This window comes from Bubalus kerabau, chromosome 20, assembly GCF_029407905.1.
Source record: "Bubalus kerabau isolate K-KA32 ecotype Philippines breed swamp buffalo chromosome 20, PCC_UOA_SB_1v2, whole genome shotgun sequence".
Taxonomy (NCBI): Eukaryota; Metazoa; Chordata; class Mammalia; order Artiodactyla; family Bovidae; genus Bubalus; species Bubalus kerabau.
Window position 1 is genome coordinate 7,137,236 of NC_073643.1, and position 17,831 is coordinate 7,155,066.

The following is a 17,831-nucleotide window of genomic DNA, read 5'->3' on the forward strand; positions in this document are numbered from 1 at the left end:
TGTTTGTGCCCAGCTTCTCTCACTTACCATAATGTCCTTGGGGTTCATACCTGCTGGAGCACATAACAGTACATCTATCATTTTTAAGGCTAAATAATATTCCATTGAATGCATATACCATATTTACTATATCCATCGATGCACATTTGGTTTTCTTCCTCCTGTTTGGCTATTATGAATACTGCTGCTGTAAACGTGGGCATCTCTTTAAGACTCTGTTTTCAATTATTTGGGATGTTTACTCAGAAGAGGAACTGTGGTGGTTTTGTGGTTTACTCGCTAAGTCGTGTCTGACTCTTGCAACCCCATGGACAGTAGCCTGCCAGGCTCCCTTTACTAGTACTTATATGGTGGTTTCACGTTTCCTTTTTAAAGAAACCTCCATACTGCTTTTCATAGCAGCGATACCATTTTACAATCTCAGCAACAGTGTACAAGAGTTTATAAAAACTGCCCCATAATACACCCAAGTTACTACTATTTGAAATAATTAGTAAATGAGAGCATCATTTTTCAGCCAACTCATTATAATCTTTAATGAAATTCATGAAAGAATTGAGGAGCTGAATAGGAGAAACTTAATTAAATGCTTTATTGCCTAATATTATAATAAAAAACCTAATAGATAAAATGATTTCATGGTTGTCTCTAGAATTTAAGGATCAGACTAAAAAGAGTAATTTAGCCAAAAGGACTGAGAAAGAGGAAGGGCTAGGGAGGCACAAGCCAGAGTTCAAAGAAGGCAAGCTTCAAAGAAAATGTTAAATCTTTAGCACAAAAGCAGTAAAATCCAGATTGCAGAGAATTATGTCGAGAAAATGGCCCAAGTTCTTCAACAGATAAATTATTTGAATAGAAAAGGTCAGGATAGTAAATCTATAAATTAAAAGACCTATCGTAATTTTTAAAATAGGACTAAATTATTAGGTCTAGGAATGCATATTTGGTTGGTTAAATTACGAAATGCAAAAGTTAGGGTCAGTTCAGTTCAGTTCACTCACTCAGGCCTGCCTGACTCATTGTGACCCCATGGACTGCAGCATGCCAGGCTTGCCTGTCCTTCACCAACTCCCAGAACTTGCTCAAACTCATGTCCATCAAGTCACTGATGCCATCCAACCATCACATCCTCTGTCATCCCCTTCCTCTCCTGCCTTCAGTCTTTCTCAGCATCAGGGTCTTTTCCAATGAGTCAATTCTTTGCATCAGGTGGCCAATGTATTCAGCTTCAGCATCAGTCCAACCGATGAATATTCAGGATTGATTTCCTTTAGGACTGACAGATTAGGTCTCTTTACTGTCCAGGGGCCTTTCAAGAGTCTTCTCCAACACCATAGTTCAAAAGCATCAATTCTTTGTCACTCAACTTTCTTTATGGTCCAACTGTCACATCTATACATGCCCACTGGAAAACCACAGCTTTGACTATATTGATCTTTGTCGGCAAAGTAACATCTCTGCTTTTAATATGCTGTCTAGGTTTGTCATAGCTTTTCTTCCAAGGAGCAAGCATCTTTTAATTTCATGCCTGCAGTCACCATCTGCAGTGATTTTGGAGCCCAAGAAAATAAAGTCTATCACTGTTTCCATTGTTTCCCCATCTATTTGCCATGAAGTGATGGGACCAGATGCCATGATCTTAGTTTTCTGGATATTGAGATTTAAGCCAACTTTTTCACTCTGCTCTTTCACTTTCATCAAGAGGCTCTTTAGTTCTTCTTCACTTTCTGCCATAAGGGTGGTATTATTTGCATATCTGAGGTTATTGATATTTTCCCCTGCAATCTTGATTCCAGCTTGTGTTTCTTCCAGCCCAGCATTTCTCATGATGTACTCTGCATATAAGTTAAATAAGCAGGGTGACAATCTATAGCCTTGACGTACTGCTTTTCCAATTTGGAATCAGTCTGATGTTCCATGTGCGTTTTTAACTGTTGCTTCTTAATCTGCATACAGATTTCTCAGGAGGCAGGTCAGGTGGTCTGGTATTCCCATCTCTTTAAAAATTTTCCACAGTTTGTTGTGACCCACAGACTCAAAGGCTTTAGCATAGCCCATGAAGCAGATGTTTTTGAGGAATTCTCTTGCTTTTTCTATGATCCAGCAGATGTTGGCAATTTGATCTCTGGTTCCTCTGCCTTTTCTAAATCCAGCTTGAACATTTGGAAGTTCTCGGTTCACAAACTGTTGAAGCCTGGCTTGGAGAATTTTGAGCATTACTTTGCTAGCATGTGAGATGAGTGCAACTGTGCAGTAGTTTGAACATCTTTGGCATTGCATTTCTTTAGGACTGAAATAAAAACAGACCTTTTCCAGTCCTGTGGCCACTGCTGAGTTTTCCAAATTTGCTGGCATATTGAGTACAGCACTTTCACAGCATCATCTTTTAGGATTTGAAATAGCTCAACTGGAATTCCATCATATCCACTAGCTTTGTTCGTAGTGATGCCTCCTAAGGCCCACTTGACTTCACATTCCAGGATGTCTGGCTGTAGGTGAGGGATCACACCATCCTGTGTTGCTGCTGCTATTGCTACTAAGTCACTTCAGTCATGTCCGACTCTGTGTGACCCCATAGATGGCAGCCCACCAGGCTCCCCCGTCTCTGGGATTCTCCAGACAGGAACACTGGAGTGGGTTGCCATTTCATTCTCCAATGCATGAAAGTGAAAAGTGAAAGTGAAGTTGCTCAGTCGTGTCTTGACTCTTAGCGACCCTGTTGACTGCAGCCTACCAGGCTCCTCCGTCCATGGGATTTTCCAGGCAAGAGTACCGGAGTGGGTTGCCATTGCCTTCTCTGCCATTGTGTCATTAATCCATGACAAAAGAGGAAAGAATTTACAATGGGGAAAAGACAGTCTCTTCAATAAGTAGTTTTGATAAAACTGGACAACTACATGTAAAATAATGAAATTGGAATATTCTCTAACACTATATACAAAAAATAAACTCAAAATGGATAAAAGAGCTAAATATAAGACCAGAAACCATAAAACTAGAAGAAAATATGGGAGGAATAGTCTTTGACATATATTGTAACAGTATCTTTTGGCTCTATCTCCTAAAGCAAAGGACATAAAAGGGAAAGTAAACAAATGAGACCTAATTAAATTTAACAGCTTTTGCATAGCAAAGGAAACCATCAACAAAACAAAAAGACACCTAACTTAGTGGAATAAAATATTTGCAAGTGGTATGCCCAATAAGGGGTTATTATCCAAAATATATAAACGGTTCCTACAACTCAACATCAGAAAAACAAACAACCCATCTAAAGAATGGGCAGAAGACGTAAATAGCCACTTTTTCAAAGAATATATACAGAAGCTTCAGTATTATTAGTCATCAAAGAAATGCAAATTAAAAGCATGTGAGGGAGCTCCCTGGTGGACAAGTAGCTAAGCTGTGTGTTCTGAATGCAGGGGCTCAGATTCAACCCTTGGTCAGGGAACTAAGAGCTCACATCGAGCTTTATTATACATCCCTCGTGCCACAAGACTGAAGATCCCACATGCTGCGGCCAAATAAACAAACATTAAAAAAACACACATGAGATATCACCTCACACCTGTCAGAATGTCTACAAGCAAAAAGAACACAAACAAATGTTGGTGAGTGTATTTTAAAAAGGGAAACCTCCTACGTAGTTGTCAGGAATGTAAACTGGTACAACCACTGTGGAAACAGTAAGGTGGTTTCTCAAAAAATTAAAAATAGAAGCACCATATATAGTTTTGGGTATACATTCAAAAATAATGAAACTCCACTCCCAGGTATATATTAAAAAAATAAGGAAAACACTATTTTGAAAAGATACACACACCCCAATGTTCACAGCAGCACTCTTTACAATAAAGATATAGTAGCTGGGACTTCCTTGTTGGTCCAGTAATTAAGACTCCCCACTTTCACTGCAGGGGGCATGGGTTTGATCCCTGATTTGGGAACTAAGATCTTGCATATGATGTGGCAAAAAAAATAAAGATACTCCAGCAGTGTGTGTAATCTGAATTTATACTTAAAAAAATATGAAGGCAACCCAAGTGTCCATCAACAGATGAACTGATAGAGATGTTATAATATATAATCCACACCCGCACTATGAAACACTATTAAGCCATTAAAAAGGATGAGATTTTGCAGTATGCACATATGCAACAACATGGATGGACTTTGAGGGCATTATGTTGAGTGAAATAAGTCAGACAGAGAAAGACAAATACTGTATAATATAACTTACATGTGGAATCCAAAAAATAAACTGATGAATATAACGAAAAATAGACTCACAAATACAGAGAAAAAATTAGCGGTCACAAGTGGAAAGAGGAAAGCCAGGAGGGGGATTATAGGAGGAGGAGTAACAACCTACTATATACAAAATAAATAATCCACAACTATACAATAAGTCCCCCACGTATGAATGAGTTTTGTTCTGAGAGTGTGTTCATAAGTCCAATTTGTTCAAAACTCCAACAAATTTAAACTAGGTCCCCAACTAACACAAATGGCTATGTAGTACTGTGCTGTAATAGGTTTATATTACTTTTCACACAAATAATATATAAAAAACCAACACAAAAAGTAAAGAAAACATTTTCAGTCTTAAGGTACAGGACCTTGAAAAGTACAATAGGACAGTACAGTGGCTGGCACACGGGCTGGCATCCAGGGAACAGGCAAGAAGAGTTACTGACTGGAGGAGGGAGAGGAGGTGGGAGATGGTAGAGCTGAAGGGTCATCAGCAACAGGAGACGGAGGGTGAGCTGCAGCTTCACTCATGTCTGAGTGAAGGAATGCAGGTTTGCACCTTTGAAAGTTTGGAATTTGAAGGTTCATATGTGGGGGACTTACATATATTGTACAACACAGGGAGTATAGTCAACATTTTATAATAACTATAAATGGAGCATAACCTTTAAAAATTATGTATGACTAAGTTGTACACCTGAAATTTATATAATGTTATATACAAACTATCTCAATTTTTTTTTGTTTGTTTATATATTTATTTATTTTTGGCTGTGCTGGGTTTTCTTTTTTTTTTTTCTTTTAATTTTATTTTATTTTTTAAACTTTACATAATTGTATTAGTTTTGCCAAATATCAAAATGAATCCGCCACAGGTATACATGTGTTCCCCATCCTGAACCCTCCTCCCTCCTCCCTCCCCATACCATCCCTCTGGGTCGTCCCATATCTCAATTTTAAAAAGAAAAAAATATGTAAGGTTAAAAGCTACTTATTCACAGCTCTATTCCCAAAGAATGGTGACTTTTCCCCCCCACCCCAAAGAAAGGAAAGAGACCACCTTCCCTGCTTTACAAAGTTCTTTTTCCTGGACCTAACTCTGCAAACAAAGAAAGGATACTTAATGGCAGCCAGGATGAAAGCACCTCAAGTACAGACACAAAACAACTAGGGAGCACTGACTAATTAGGTTACTCATGAACTGCCACAATCTTTACACAACAAAGGGAGGAAAGCCAAGGGCACAGGGGAGACCAAAAGTTAACTATGATTTGCAGCAAAGCAATGTATTCAATACCACAGGCTGGAAAATTCTGTCATTGGCATTAGGTTGCTTTCTTTTTCCTACTTTGAGTTTCTTTTTCAACTGCTCATCTCTTTAAATCAATTATGCTACTTTGTAACCTTGAAAGGCCGAAACTTATTTAAACATTCAAAAAGAGTTGGGCAGACACATTTGGAAAGTCAGTTGAGAAAACAATGTAAGTGTCCAGTGTCAGGGAATTAGGTGATGCAGTGTAAGTGGTCTATGGTATTTTTTTCTTGGAGTGTAATTACTTTACAATATTTTATTAGCTTCTGCTGTACAACGAAGTGAATCAGCTATCAGTTCAGTTCAGTCGCTCAGTCGTGTCCCACTCTTTGTGACCCCATGAATTGCAGCACGCCAGGCCTCCCTGTCCATCACCAACTCCCATACGTATACATAGACCCTCTCCCTCTTGAGCCTCCCTGCCCTCATTCCATCCCCTGGGTCAGCACAGAGCACTGAGCTGAGGCCCCTGTGCTACACAGCAGCTTCCCACTAGCTGTCTATTTTACACATGGTAGTGTTTTTATGTCAAACCTAACTTCCCAATTGTCTTATGGTACATAGTCCTTGTATCGTGCCTCTTCCTTATAAAAGAAAGCAAGTTCATTACATAAGAATTGAAAACATAAACAAGCAAAAAAAATTAAGGAATATTTTTTATTCTATTAATCCTCTCTTGCCTTTCCACCTAGATCCTTTTGCAACAGGTAATGATTTTCCAAAAACAGAATGCCATCACATAGCTTTTTAAAGCCTATCATAATTTATTTATGCCATCTAGCAAAGGAATATTTATGTTTTTAACACCCTATACTGTTTGGCATGTAAATACTTACAAATTTTCATAATTATAAACAACCTGGAGGAGGAAAAAGTAAGTACGAATTCAAGCTTAAATGCAAAAATAAGGACTGATGTAGTTCAGGAATCACACATAATTACCACCCATCACTTTCTTATTCACTCACACATTTCTTTGCTCAGCAGATAGATGTTGAATATATGTACAGTGTGTCAGGCACTTAGCTAGGTACAGTGAAAAGTGAAAGTGTTAGTCACTTAGCCATGTCTGACTCTTTGTGACCCCATGGACTGTAGCCTGCCAGGCTCCTCTGTCCATGGGATTCTTCAGCCAAGAATACTGGAGTGGGTTGCCATTTCCTTCTCCAGGGGATCTTCCAGACCCAGGGATTGAACCCAGGTCTCCTGCATTGCAGGTAGATTCTTTACCATCTGGGCCACCAGGGAAGCCTCTGAGCTAGGTGCTGGGGATTCAGTAAATAGAAAGATGTGGTCCATGCACTCATGGACTTTAGGTAAGAAACAGAGATGTAACCAATTACAAAAAACTCTGAAAAGTGTTTCAATGTAGACAAAACAGAATTTAAAAAATTATTCAATACAATAGAAAAATCACTGAGCAAGAATCAATGTTTTCAAAGTGAATTGTGAGGGTAACTCCAGGAGCAACCTGCTTTCTGAAAAGTACTCTCCCAGGATTCACTGGGACTCCTAACTCATTTTCCTGTTTTAATATATAAATTAACTTCTCCTCACTCTTTGCACAAAATGAAAGCTCCAATTGCACAGACACAACAGCCAAAGAATGTGCACACAAACACACACACACACACACACACACACCCCGTGTGTGGCTGGTCACACATCTGGCAGACTACCCACATCAGTAGGTACACTGTGCCTGTTGGTGTTGTACAGCTGAATGGATTTCACACTAACTCTCTTTCCGGAAAGTTGCACTTTGCTAACAGATTCTAATTAAACCTCATTAAACTCTATATCCAATTTTCTGAGTATAATAAGTTTATGGAGAGCCTGCTACCTGCCAGACACTCTGTATATCAGTGCAAATGTTCACAATAATTTCAACTAGTGGATATCTTTATCCCTATTTTATAGATGAAGAAACTGAGATACAGAGTTTTCATCATGTATTGGGAGATACTACACATCCGAGCATTCGCTGTGCATCCTTCTCTTTCCTCTGCCCCCACAGTTCCCCACAGAGAACAACTCTGCTCTACTGCAGGTTGCCTGCTCCCAGGGCACTGTCTTTTTAAAATTTTTATTTTTTATTGGGGTATAGTTGATTAACAACGTTGTGTTAGTTTCAAGGGTTTAGCAAAGTGGTTCAGGTATACATATATGTGTATCCATTCTTTTCAAATTCTTTTCCCATTTAGGTTGTTACAGAATACTGAGCAGAGCTCAGGGTACCACCTTGTAATGTGGACCCATCTTGGGCAGCCTGAGAGAGCGGGACCCCTGCCACACCTGCTCCAGAGAAGGGCTGGAGAGCATCCCGTGGGGTGCTGTCTCTGCCTCAGAAAGGGACAGTTGTCCTTCATTCCCAGCAACCAGAGGGCTTCTGCCCCTGGGGCAAAGCATGGGTCCCTACCCTGGCCAGAGGGAGAGAGGGAGCTGCTATTGCCAGCTCTCTGAATACCCAGGCTCTTCCCTCCCATCTTTCCCACCCAAAGGGAAAGGGAAGAATGCTCCTGTCACTTCAGTGAGCTTAGCGCCACCTTCCAGGGGTCTCGCCAGTGTTCCACCTGTGGACATTCAACATTGTTTTCCAGCAGGAGAGGATCTAACACCCTGGGTTAGGTGTTAGGGGAATGGATTGAACACTCACAGCTGACAGTCATCCTCCCAGAGCCTCAGTTTTATTTTTAACAATTTATAGTTATAATAAAAGCAGATAATAATAGTTCTCCTTGCTAGTGAGGCTTAAAGAAGCTAGTGCTTGTAGTTCAGCCTTGCAGGTAAGTGTTCAATAAATATGAGCACTTCATACCTTAAAGGAGGGATAAGAGACTGGGTCATAAATTTTACCTGCAGTGGGTTTCATTTAAATTATGAGCAAAAGGAATAAACAAAAAGTGAAAAGTTTATAGAGAGAAAGAAAACAAAGAAATATACAAGAGGCCAAAAAATTACACAGAAATTTTGTTCCTGAATATCATGGTTTCAATTTTATTCCAATGTACCAGACTTACAACATTCCATAAAAGTCAGATTTTCAATGGAAAAGTTTCTGCCCCTTATTATTAAAACTTAAAAGTTTCTTCCAGTTTAAAAGTAAAGAATCAAAATAAGAATCAAAAGCTGCGTAAGAAAGAAACTATGACTTTGCAGGCCAATATTATGTAGGAGGTTTGTCTTATAACTTCAAACCAGAGGAGAAAATATGAGTTGAGTCCAAAGAATTCTTTATTTCTACTGGAATTCAACTTCAAATCTGTTATAATTAGCCTAAATTTCTCTGGGATGTACTATATGCAGACTATAAACTGGGTCAAAACATGTGGAGTAGAATAAGAATTATTTATTTGTAATAAAATTCCCTATGACGTTCTTCCATAATGCATAGTCTGTAACAGATATTCAGCCAGACAGTCTGTTTTAACAAGGCGTGTCATTTAACATACTCATCACATCACTTTCACAGTCTTGTTAAACACACTTCGAAATTTACAAAGTCTGACAGATACATATCCTGTCCGCTTTTAAGATGTCATAGCAAACATTTGGCACAATTAGGTGTTATTGGACATGTTATCGCCTTGTCACCTGCTCAAGGATAACTGGACTGACAGCAGCCTAAAGCCTTTTGGTATCCTCCAAAATTCAGATTGAAGGTTAACCTCTGCACTTCACTACTCATATATAGCAATCAATGAAGTCCTCACAAGGTACAGACATGCCTGGTTATAAGGACTTATGCTTAATTTAGGAAGACTAGATACTTTAAAAGTTTCTATCAGAGGTCTAAAGAGTTTGTGGCTTTAAAACAGGAATTAAGATTTCAAACAAAACAAACAAAAGCGTGCAGGGCTAAGGCAGTCAGATACAACTATCCTGTGTGTCTATCCCTCACATAAAGAAACCTGCTATATTATTAGGAATTAAAAAAAAAATCAGCCTAAAGTATCAACCAGTTTTTTAAATAATTATCTTCCTTAGATTGCACTGTGTGTTGATCTCAGAAAGTAATCATTTTATAAAAAAGTTCCAGCAAAGTGACAGTTTTTATGTTGTTGTTATTGAAACAGTAACCATGCAACTTAAACTTTTCATTTTGTATTGGAGTATAGCGGATTAGCAAACAACATTGTGAAAGTTTCAGGTGAAAGGGGACTCCTCCGCCATACATATACAGGTATCTCTTCTCCCCCATTCTCCCCTCCCATCCAGATTGCCACACAACATTGAGCAAAGTTCCCTGTGCTATACAATAGGTCCTTGTTGGTTATCCATTTTAAATATGTGTGCATGTGTCCATCTCAAACTCCCTCACTAGCCCTTCCTCCCATTCTTCCCTAGGGCAACCATAAATTGGTTCTTGAAGTCTGTGAGTCTGTTTCTGTTTTGTAAGAATAACAGTAACAATGCAACTTTAAAAAAATATTTTCAAAAGAAGATCCAGGGCAGCGATGCTGGTAACTTCGCCTAGGACTGTGAAAGGGAGGAATGAAATGTTTCTTGCAGCACAGTGATTCTTGTCTTACCCATTACTGGGTGAAAATCCCCGCCCTTTACATGACTGGTCTCCAGGGAATCCTGCCCCGTGCACCTGCCTCACCAATCCCCCAGAGAGTTTCGGCTTAAAAAGCAACTTCATTAAGCCGTGTTCAGTACAATCCAAAAGGGTTATTGATGCAAAGATGAGTTATTCCTGGAGGAACGCTCTTCCTAAAAGGTCAATAACTAACCAGCAAATAGCAGTAATGAGGACCTTTCAGGGCAGGGCTTCTGAACCAGGGGTAAACCGAGGCAATTAAGGGGTCACGTTTGAAATCTTTAGCAAACAAGCGAAAAGGTGAATAGGTGAATTTTTATGGGAAAAAAGTTCAGAGCATTTCATCACCCGTTCATAGCAACCTGAGACTTCCCTCGCAGAATCATATAACCATCATTTACGAGACGGACTAAATGATACCCGAGTTCTAAAGTCGGTTTGGGGAACTCTGCTGCACGATGCATGATGCCTTCTTTGAACAACTAACATTCCGGGTCCCCCACCCCAAAGAACACGAGGGCTCACTCACTATAAGATGAGGTAGCCTCTTTTAACGCCTGTCTGTGGAGGAGACAGGTGGGGGGGGGGGGGGGTGGCGGGGTAGGGGTGATGCCGGGCACTTCCCAAGTAGAAGCACAATCATTTCTTAAAGGGAAGGGGCTCCCTCTGCATCTAGAGATACCCGCGGCACCCCAGCGGTGAATCTTGTTCTGTGCTTGATCTCAAAAACCCGCCCAGTGCCCACCGCTCTTTAAGAGCGGTTCTGTGAGCTTTAGCAAAGTGAACTTGTCTCATTCTAAAAAGAACACCCAAAAGAGCAGGAAAGGAGGCAATAACTTCAGGAACACGTGGACTTAATACCCACACCAGCCGCCTTACGGGGAAACAAATAACCCTCCTCCGGGACCCCTGATCCACCGACAGCGGGAGGTCAGACCTCGCGAGTCGTTACCGTCCGGGGCGCGCTCGCGGTCCGGGAGGAGGCTCATCGCTGCTCCGCGCAGGGCTGCCGGGGCGCGGCTCCTGCCGTTCAGGCCGCGGCGGCTGCAGTTGCCGAGGCAGCGCCCCCCGTGGGGACCCGCAGGTGCGCGCAGCCGCTGCTGGGCGCGAGCCACCGCTCGGGACGGACGGGGACGCGCTCGCGCTGCCTGAGCTCGGCCGCCCGAGGCTCCCGCGCCTCTCTATTAATACTTGCTGAGCTGCTGGCGACCTGCCGCCTGCTTGACCCGGGGCCAGGGTCTCTCTGCCCGAGCTGGGAAGGGCTGGGGGACGGCGTGTAGGGGCGTGAGGCATTTGCCCGAGGAACTGGCAGGGCGTACCCCGCAGCAAACCTTGCCCCGCTCCCGCCCCCCCCCGACCCCGGCTCCGAGGTAGAGACTGGGCATGAGTGAGTGAGCCTTGGAGTGTGACCTTCCCAGCTTCCATCTTTTTGGAGTCACCACCACGCAGGGTCCGATCTGGCGAGAGAAGCCCTAAGCTAAATCTGATGACCACTCCAGGCCACCAGCGCAGGGAACCTATTTTAGGGCAGCCGCTCCTCATTCATTCAGGCCTGCCTTGACATTTAAGAGTTCCATAAGCAAATGCCTTACCCCGATCGGATTTCACCCTTTTGCCTCCGCAACATTTCAAGTTTGAAGAAGGGAAGGCAGTCTGCACCTTGTTGTCCAGGGATAAAAAGAGCAAAAAAGGGCGGTGGATTCGCTATTTGTTTGGTGTTTAGACTAAAGTGTTCACAACACTCATTCTTCCAGCAAGCCCCTGAAAGTTGGGCTCCAGCCATGTTCCTATTGTAAATTTAAATCTCATCAGTGAGGGCTGCTTTTTTGCCATCCCTCCAACAAGTGTTATGTTTAAATTCCCTTAGGAGTTTTTAAGTGAGGCCATTGAGATGATAGGAGCAATCAGTTAACGCTAATTCAAAGAAAATTGGTGACATCCACATTACAGACCTGCATTCATAATACAGATCCTTCAAGGGCCTTAAAAAAAAAACCTGGTTTACTTCTGCACAGAGCCTAGAGTGGTTTCTTAGGTGAATTATTTCCTCTGGCTGCATAATTAAAGCTTGTATCAGTGCCCACAGTGCAGCCCTTTTCTCTCAAAAGAACTGATGATTCCTAATATACCCAAGACTAGAGTTATTAAAAACATTAAAGTTAAGACCCTGCAGACAAATTTTATGAAGTTTCTGAGACCCCCTCCCTCCATCTCCTCTTTTGTAAGTAGCCCCACTGACAAAGTACTGAGAGCTAGTCATGGAAGCACAAGTAAGAACTTCAGGAGTTAACCTTTGGTGACTCTATTAAAAAATATGGAAAGGAGTATACACTCTGGCAAGGTTTTCATTTACTTTTTTTAGCTTTGTAATAAGTGGGCCCTCTCTAGCCCAGCTTGGAACAGTGACCAGTGTCAGCCTCTGCTAAATTACATCTCTCTGTGTGAGGCGAACCAGGACCAACTGGGCTTCAGTGGATTGTAGAAATGCCAATTTATAGAACTGTTCCCTCATCCCCTCCTGCCCCAACCAGGGAATATGCCATTTCAAATTTCTTAGATTAGAAGTCAAAAACTGCTCTCTAAGCTCACCTCTTAATGGGTTATCTCCCATTTTTATTCCCATATTTATTTCCTATAGCAAGGGCATTGTGTTATATTTCTTCTTGCTTTTATTCTTCAGTTACTTGGCACTTTCTCTGTGCCAGTAACTAGGGATTTCAAGAAAAATCCTGCCCTTATAATGCTGTAGAGTAGTTGAGAGAGACAGGCTTAGGAGCAGTTAATTTTTTCTCATCTATTTCATGTTCTAGGAAAGAAGTGGGCACTGAAGAGCCAGAGCTGAGAGGAGGGCTAATTCTACTTGAAGGATTAAGAAATGTTTCCAACCAGCAGTAACCATTTTCTCCGATGATAGTAGCTAGTATTTTTAAATATGTACTATGAGCTAGACACCCTGCTAAATGCTGTTCATACATTTCCTTCTATAATCCTTCCATGAATGGGAATTACTATTATTCCCTTGTACCATATGTACAAACAGAGGCTCAGCTTTAGTAATTTGCCCAGAAACACAGAGGGAAAGCATTTCAGAACCATGATTGGAAGGCAGCTTTCTATAATTACAAAGCCTGTGCCCAGTGTCTACACTCAGTTGCACTGATTAGCAAAGGTATTTTCCACAGCTGGTGGTAAGAGCTTTTCACCAAAACCTTTCAGGAAAATGGGTCCTTGGAGGGTACACAGACAGGCTAGTTGGTGTTGCAAGAAACCGGACTGTCCCAGCTATCATGGCTCCTTACAGAGGAGCATCCACATTTCATAACAAGGCAGGGCCCCAAAACTGGTCTTAAGAAAGACTGCCATGAAAATAGCATTCATTCATTCATAAATCCATTCATCATTTGTTGAGCATTTACTTTGTGACATACACTTTTCCTGGAATCTGATTTCATCTCGACAACAGATTGCCCCCTAGGAATTCTCCAAGGAATTAGGAGTTTACATTCAGGAAAAGAAAGAGGAAGTAGCTCTAGAGACAGAGATGGGTGGCCATTGGGATAATGTACTTAGAGTTGAAAAACTTCCCTTTTGCTGGAGAGGCTGTGGGAGAGAAGAAAGAAGACGCACAACACCTTTTCCAGGGAGGAAACTTCCAGCAGTCATGCCTACTCAAGGAGGCCCACGGGTCATATTGGTCTACATTCTGGTGGCATGCTCAGCGCAGGGGCAGTAAAATGTAATAATCAAGAATTCAGCCTTTGTTGTCAAACAGACACTACATTCAAATGCTGACCCAGCAGACCCAGGGTCAATAACGATCCAATATTGTCAATCCAATACTGTCCAGTGAATGAGTAACGTGGGTAAGCTTTACAACTAGCCTAAGGCTCTATTTTGTAAAACAAGATTAATAGTATAAATTCTATAGGATTTTTGCGTGATAATCTATGTATTGGTAAAGAACTATTTGCAGTTGCTAGCAGTAGAGGCCCAAATTAGATAGAAAAAAAAAAAAATCAGATTGTTTTTCTCCCTTAACACGAGGGTAGTTGAGCTTGATGTCCTATATTTGGTATTGTAGCTCCATGTTTTCATCTAGGGCCTGAAGCCTTCTCATTTTCTGCTCCAGTGTCCTTAATACAAGTTTCAGCCTCGGGACTTTGTCATGGACACAAAATGGCTTCCAGAACTCCAGTCTGACTCATGGCCAAGCAAGGAGAGGGAAGGGGAAAGGACAAAATAAAACCGGACAGCTGAGTCAGGTTCCTTAAAATAACCTTCTTGGAAGCCTTATCCAACAATGTCCATGTAAAATCCAATATATACTCTTTCTGCAAGAAAAGCTGGGGTATGTCTGTGTGTGTGTGTGTGTGTGTGTGTGTGTGTGTGTGTCTTTTAACCCAGGCATTTTAGGGATTGTGCTATCCAGGGTAAGGGAGACACTGGATACTGGGTAGGCAGCCAGAAAATGCTGCCATAGCTGGAAGAACATTTGACACAGTGCCTGTCCCAAGTAGACTTAAAGAGAAAGAGACAGAGACACACAGAGAGATACAGAAAGAGAGACAGAGAAAGCAGCTGTGTTAGAGAGCCAAGAATACTTCCAGACAGACAGACAGTAACAGGACTGATCTGAATGCATGTGCATCTTGGACAGGGCAGTGAGGAGCTTGGGTCAGGCAGGTATTTTTCATGAAAGAGCATTCAGTTCATTTCATAAATTTCAAGCAGACTTCAAAACTGCCAGGAAACATCATTTAGATTACAATCAGCACAATTCGGTGCTAGAAGTCTAAGGAACACGACTTAGATAAATCAAAGAACTCTTACGCTGTGCTTAGTCATTCAGTCATATCTGACTCTTTGTGACCCCACAGACTGTAGCCCGCCAGGCTCCTCTGTCCATGGGGATTCTCCAAGCAGGAATACTGGAGTGGGTTACCATTTCCTCCTCCAGGGCGTCTTCCCAATCCAGGGATGGAACCCGGGTCTCCCACATTGCAGGCAGATTCTTTACCATCTGAGCCACCAGGGAAGACCCATGAGGAAGAAGGACTATAGCAATTTGTAGAAACAAAAGTGGAGAGATGGGGGAGAAAAAATGAGACAGTCATCTATTGTTTACTGTTTTCAAACAAGCTAAATGACATCTCCCTACCTGAAGAATTTTCTTTTCACAGGCGCTTTACCAGAGGATATCAGAGACATCAGACTTGACTAGAGGTTAGAAAATCAGGCTTGAAAGTTAAGCAAGAACCAAGCCAGTTCTGAGAATTCAATGAGGAGGCGGTACAGCAGGCATCTTTTTGCAGGGACAGGTCTAACCAAGGATGCCCGTGTCCTCCCTGGAAGACCCAATGTCCCCATGAGACTCTCCCTCAAGTACCTGGAGAGAATGCAACTTCTCATCTTAACGGCACTTGATCAAATCAATCAGATGAGTGCACCAGATTGGTCAGTCTGGATCCAATGGAGGGTACAGGATGGATATCTTCCCCAGGTGCTGAAGTGCCCCCACAATTACCATACTCAAAAAAAGTGATCCCACATACAGAGGAAGGAAGGGTAGATTCAAGACAGGCCCTCAAAAAATGTCATGACCATATCCTAGTGAGTCGAGCTGTGTTGAACACTTGGCCTGTGATCCTAGGAGACAATTGCAGGGATTCAGAGTGTGCCTTCCCCAAATGTTCCATGTTTGCAAGGTACTTATTTTGAGCTGAAAGCAATCAAGACCCCAAGAGTCCAAAAGAAACTACTGCCCCTCCCTTAACTACCTTGGAGAACTTATATTGGGGATTTTTCCCAGAGAAGAAAAATCCCATTTTTCTTGGGAAGAAGATTTCCCATTTATCTTTCTACTGAAGATAAATGTTATCTAACTGGCTTCATCTGTATGGCAGGACAAACACCAACTACCGAGTATCTGCTCTTCTTCTGGTCATCCTGTGAACTGCCTTCCTGTCCCTGGAAGCCTCGGGCCCCTATTCCATTCCTTAGATCAGAATGCTGTATGTACCTCATTTTACCTTTCTGTGTCTGAAACGCTCATGTATGTGGGATTCTCATATATATGAAATTAAAATGGACATTGTTTTGTTCACATGTCTCATGTCAGTTCAATTCTTAGATCAGCTAGAAGAACCTAGAAGGATACAGTTTTCTTTCTCTTCAACATATAAATTTTCCATTTTATAAATTTTCAACCAGGCCTCTGTCTAAGGCAACATACTTAGTAAGCAGAGCTGGGATTCAAACTCAGATTTCAAGAGCTCTTTCTTTTTGCAGTGTGTGACATACTTCGCTTTTATCATCATAAAAAAAAACATCTGCCTCGCTAGAGCTAGGATCAAGGGATTTGGAGACTGACGTTGGGATACTAAAAATCATCTGACATTGAACGTGGTTCCTGCAGCTAATTGATGATGAACAACCAATCATTATTGGTCCACTCTTTGGTCGTTCATTTAAATAACTCTTCTTGAGTTTTGATGATGTAACAGGCACTGAGTTAAATGCAGCTCACAAATAAGACATGTTCCCTCAAACAACACTGTCAACCTGGGGAAATAGATGTGTGAATAGTTAAATCAAAATGTGTCATGTTAAAGGCAGCAATAAAAGTAGGTACAGGGCTTCCCTGGTGGCTCAGTGGTAAAGAGCCCGCTTGTCAATGCAGGAGATTGGCCCCTGATCTGGGACGATCCCACATACTTCCAAGTATCTAAGCCCCTGTGGCACCACTCTTGAGCCTGTGCTCTAGAGCTTGGGAGCTCCAACTACTGAGCCCATGGGCCGCAACTACTGAAGCCTAAGTGCCTTAGAACCTGTGCTCCGCAACCAAACAGCAGGTACCGCAATGAAAAAGTCCACACGCTGGAACTGGAGAAAAGCCCGTACAGCAACGAAAACTCAGCACAGTCCTAAATAAGTAAAATTATCTAAAGACTTTGTTTTAAAAGTAGGTACAAAAGCATTTACAGAAGTAGTGGTGAGCAGGCAGCAACTTTGTCAGAATGACCTGGTTTTGTTTGGTAACAAGTAAGTCCTCAGATCCCTGTGGTTGACGATGACTAAGATTTATTTCTCATTCCTGCTAAATGGCCATCATGCATCTGGAGCAGCTTTCCTCATCACCCTGCCAGGACCTGGGATGCTGGAGCAGCCTCTCATGGACCATTAACAGGCAAATCCTATCTCTGCCTCTGTTAGAGGAACAGCAGCCATTGTCTCTGCTGATGGTTTATCAGGCAAAGAAAGTCACATGGCCAAGCCTGAAACCAACAGTACCGGAAAATAATCATCTTCTTCCGGGAGGGGCAGCGAATGTTTGAAAGTGAGGAAACTGTTACCTGGGACAGGGCAGCCATGGGGAAAGCTTCCCTAGAGATGAGAAATAGAAATGACTCTAGATGGGCTCTACAATCAACCTGATTTGAACTTTACATCTACCACTTGCTTCACAACCAATGGAAAATCACAAAAATTAGCTTATTTTTCATCGACAGTCACTATAAAGAGTAACTAAAGCAAATATTTAGCACCAGTGTCTACTATACTTGGAGATTTTAGTACATAGTAAGCACTTCATGGCTGGATGGCATCACTGACTCAATGGACGTGAGTCTGAGTGAACTCTAGGAGTTGGTAATGGACAGGGAGGCCTGGCGTGCTGCGATTCATGGGGTCACAAAGAGTCGGACACGACTAAGTAACTGAACTGAA

General features: G+C 41.9%; 1 protein-coding gene across 9 annotated transcripts in view; it reads right to left on the reverse strand.

The window, feature by feature from the left end:
• GADL1 (glutamate decarboxylase like 1) overlaps nucleotides 1-17,831 on the reverse strand; it is a 505,418-nt gene that overhangs the window by 182,213 nt on the left and 305,374 nt on the right. For 2 of the 9 annotated variants that reach the window (XR_008706302.1, XM_055558460.1), the window contains exon 1: nucleotides 11,044-11,307. The exons of 3 other annotated variants lie outside the window; for them this stretch is intronic. Coding sequence is in view for 4 of the 6 variants with exons in the window: in XM_055558460.1 (XP_055414435.1) it covers nucleotides 11,044-11,095 (52 nt within the window). In the remaining 2 variants the exon portion in view is untranslated. Of the gene's footprint in view, nucleotides 1-11,043; nucleotides 11,309-17,831 lie in introns of those variants that run through there. 4 more of the 9 variants (XM_055558453.1, XM_055558452.1, XM_055558456.1 and 1 more) reach the window with 4 other exon arrangements.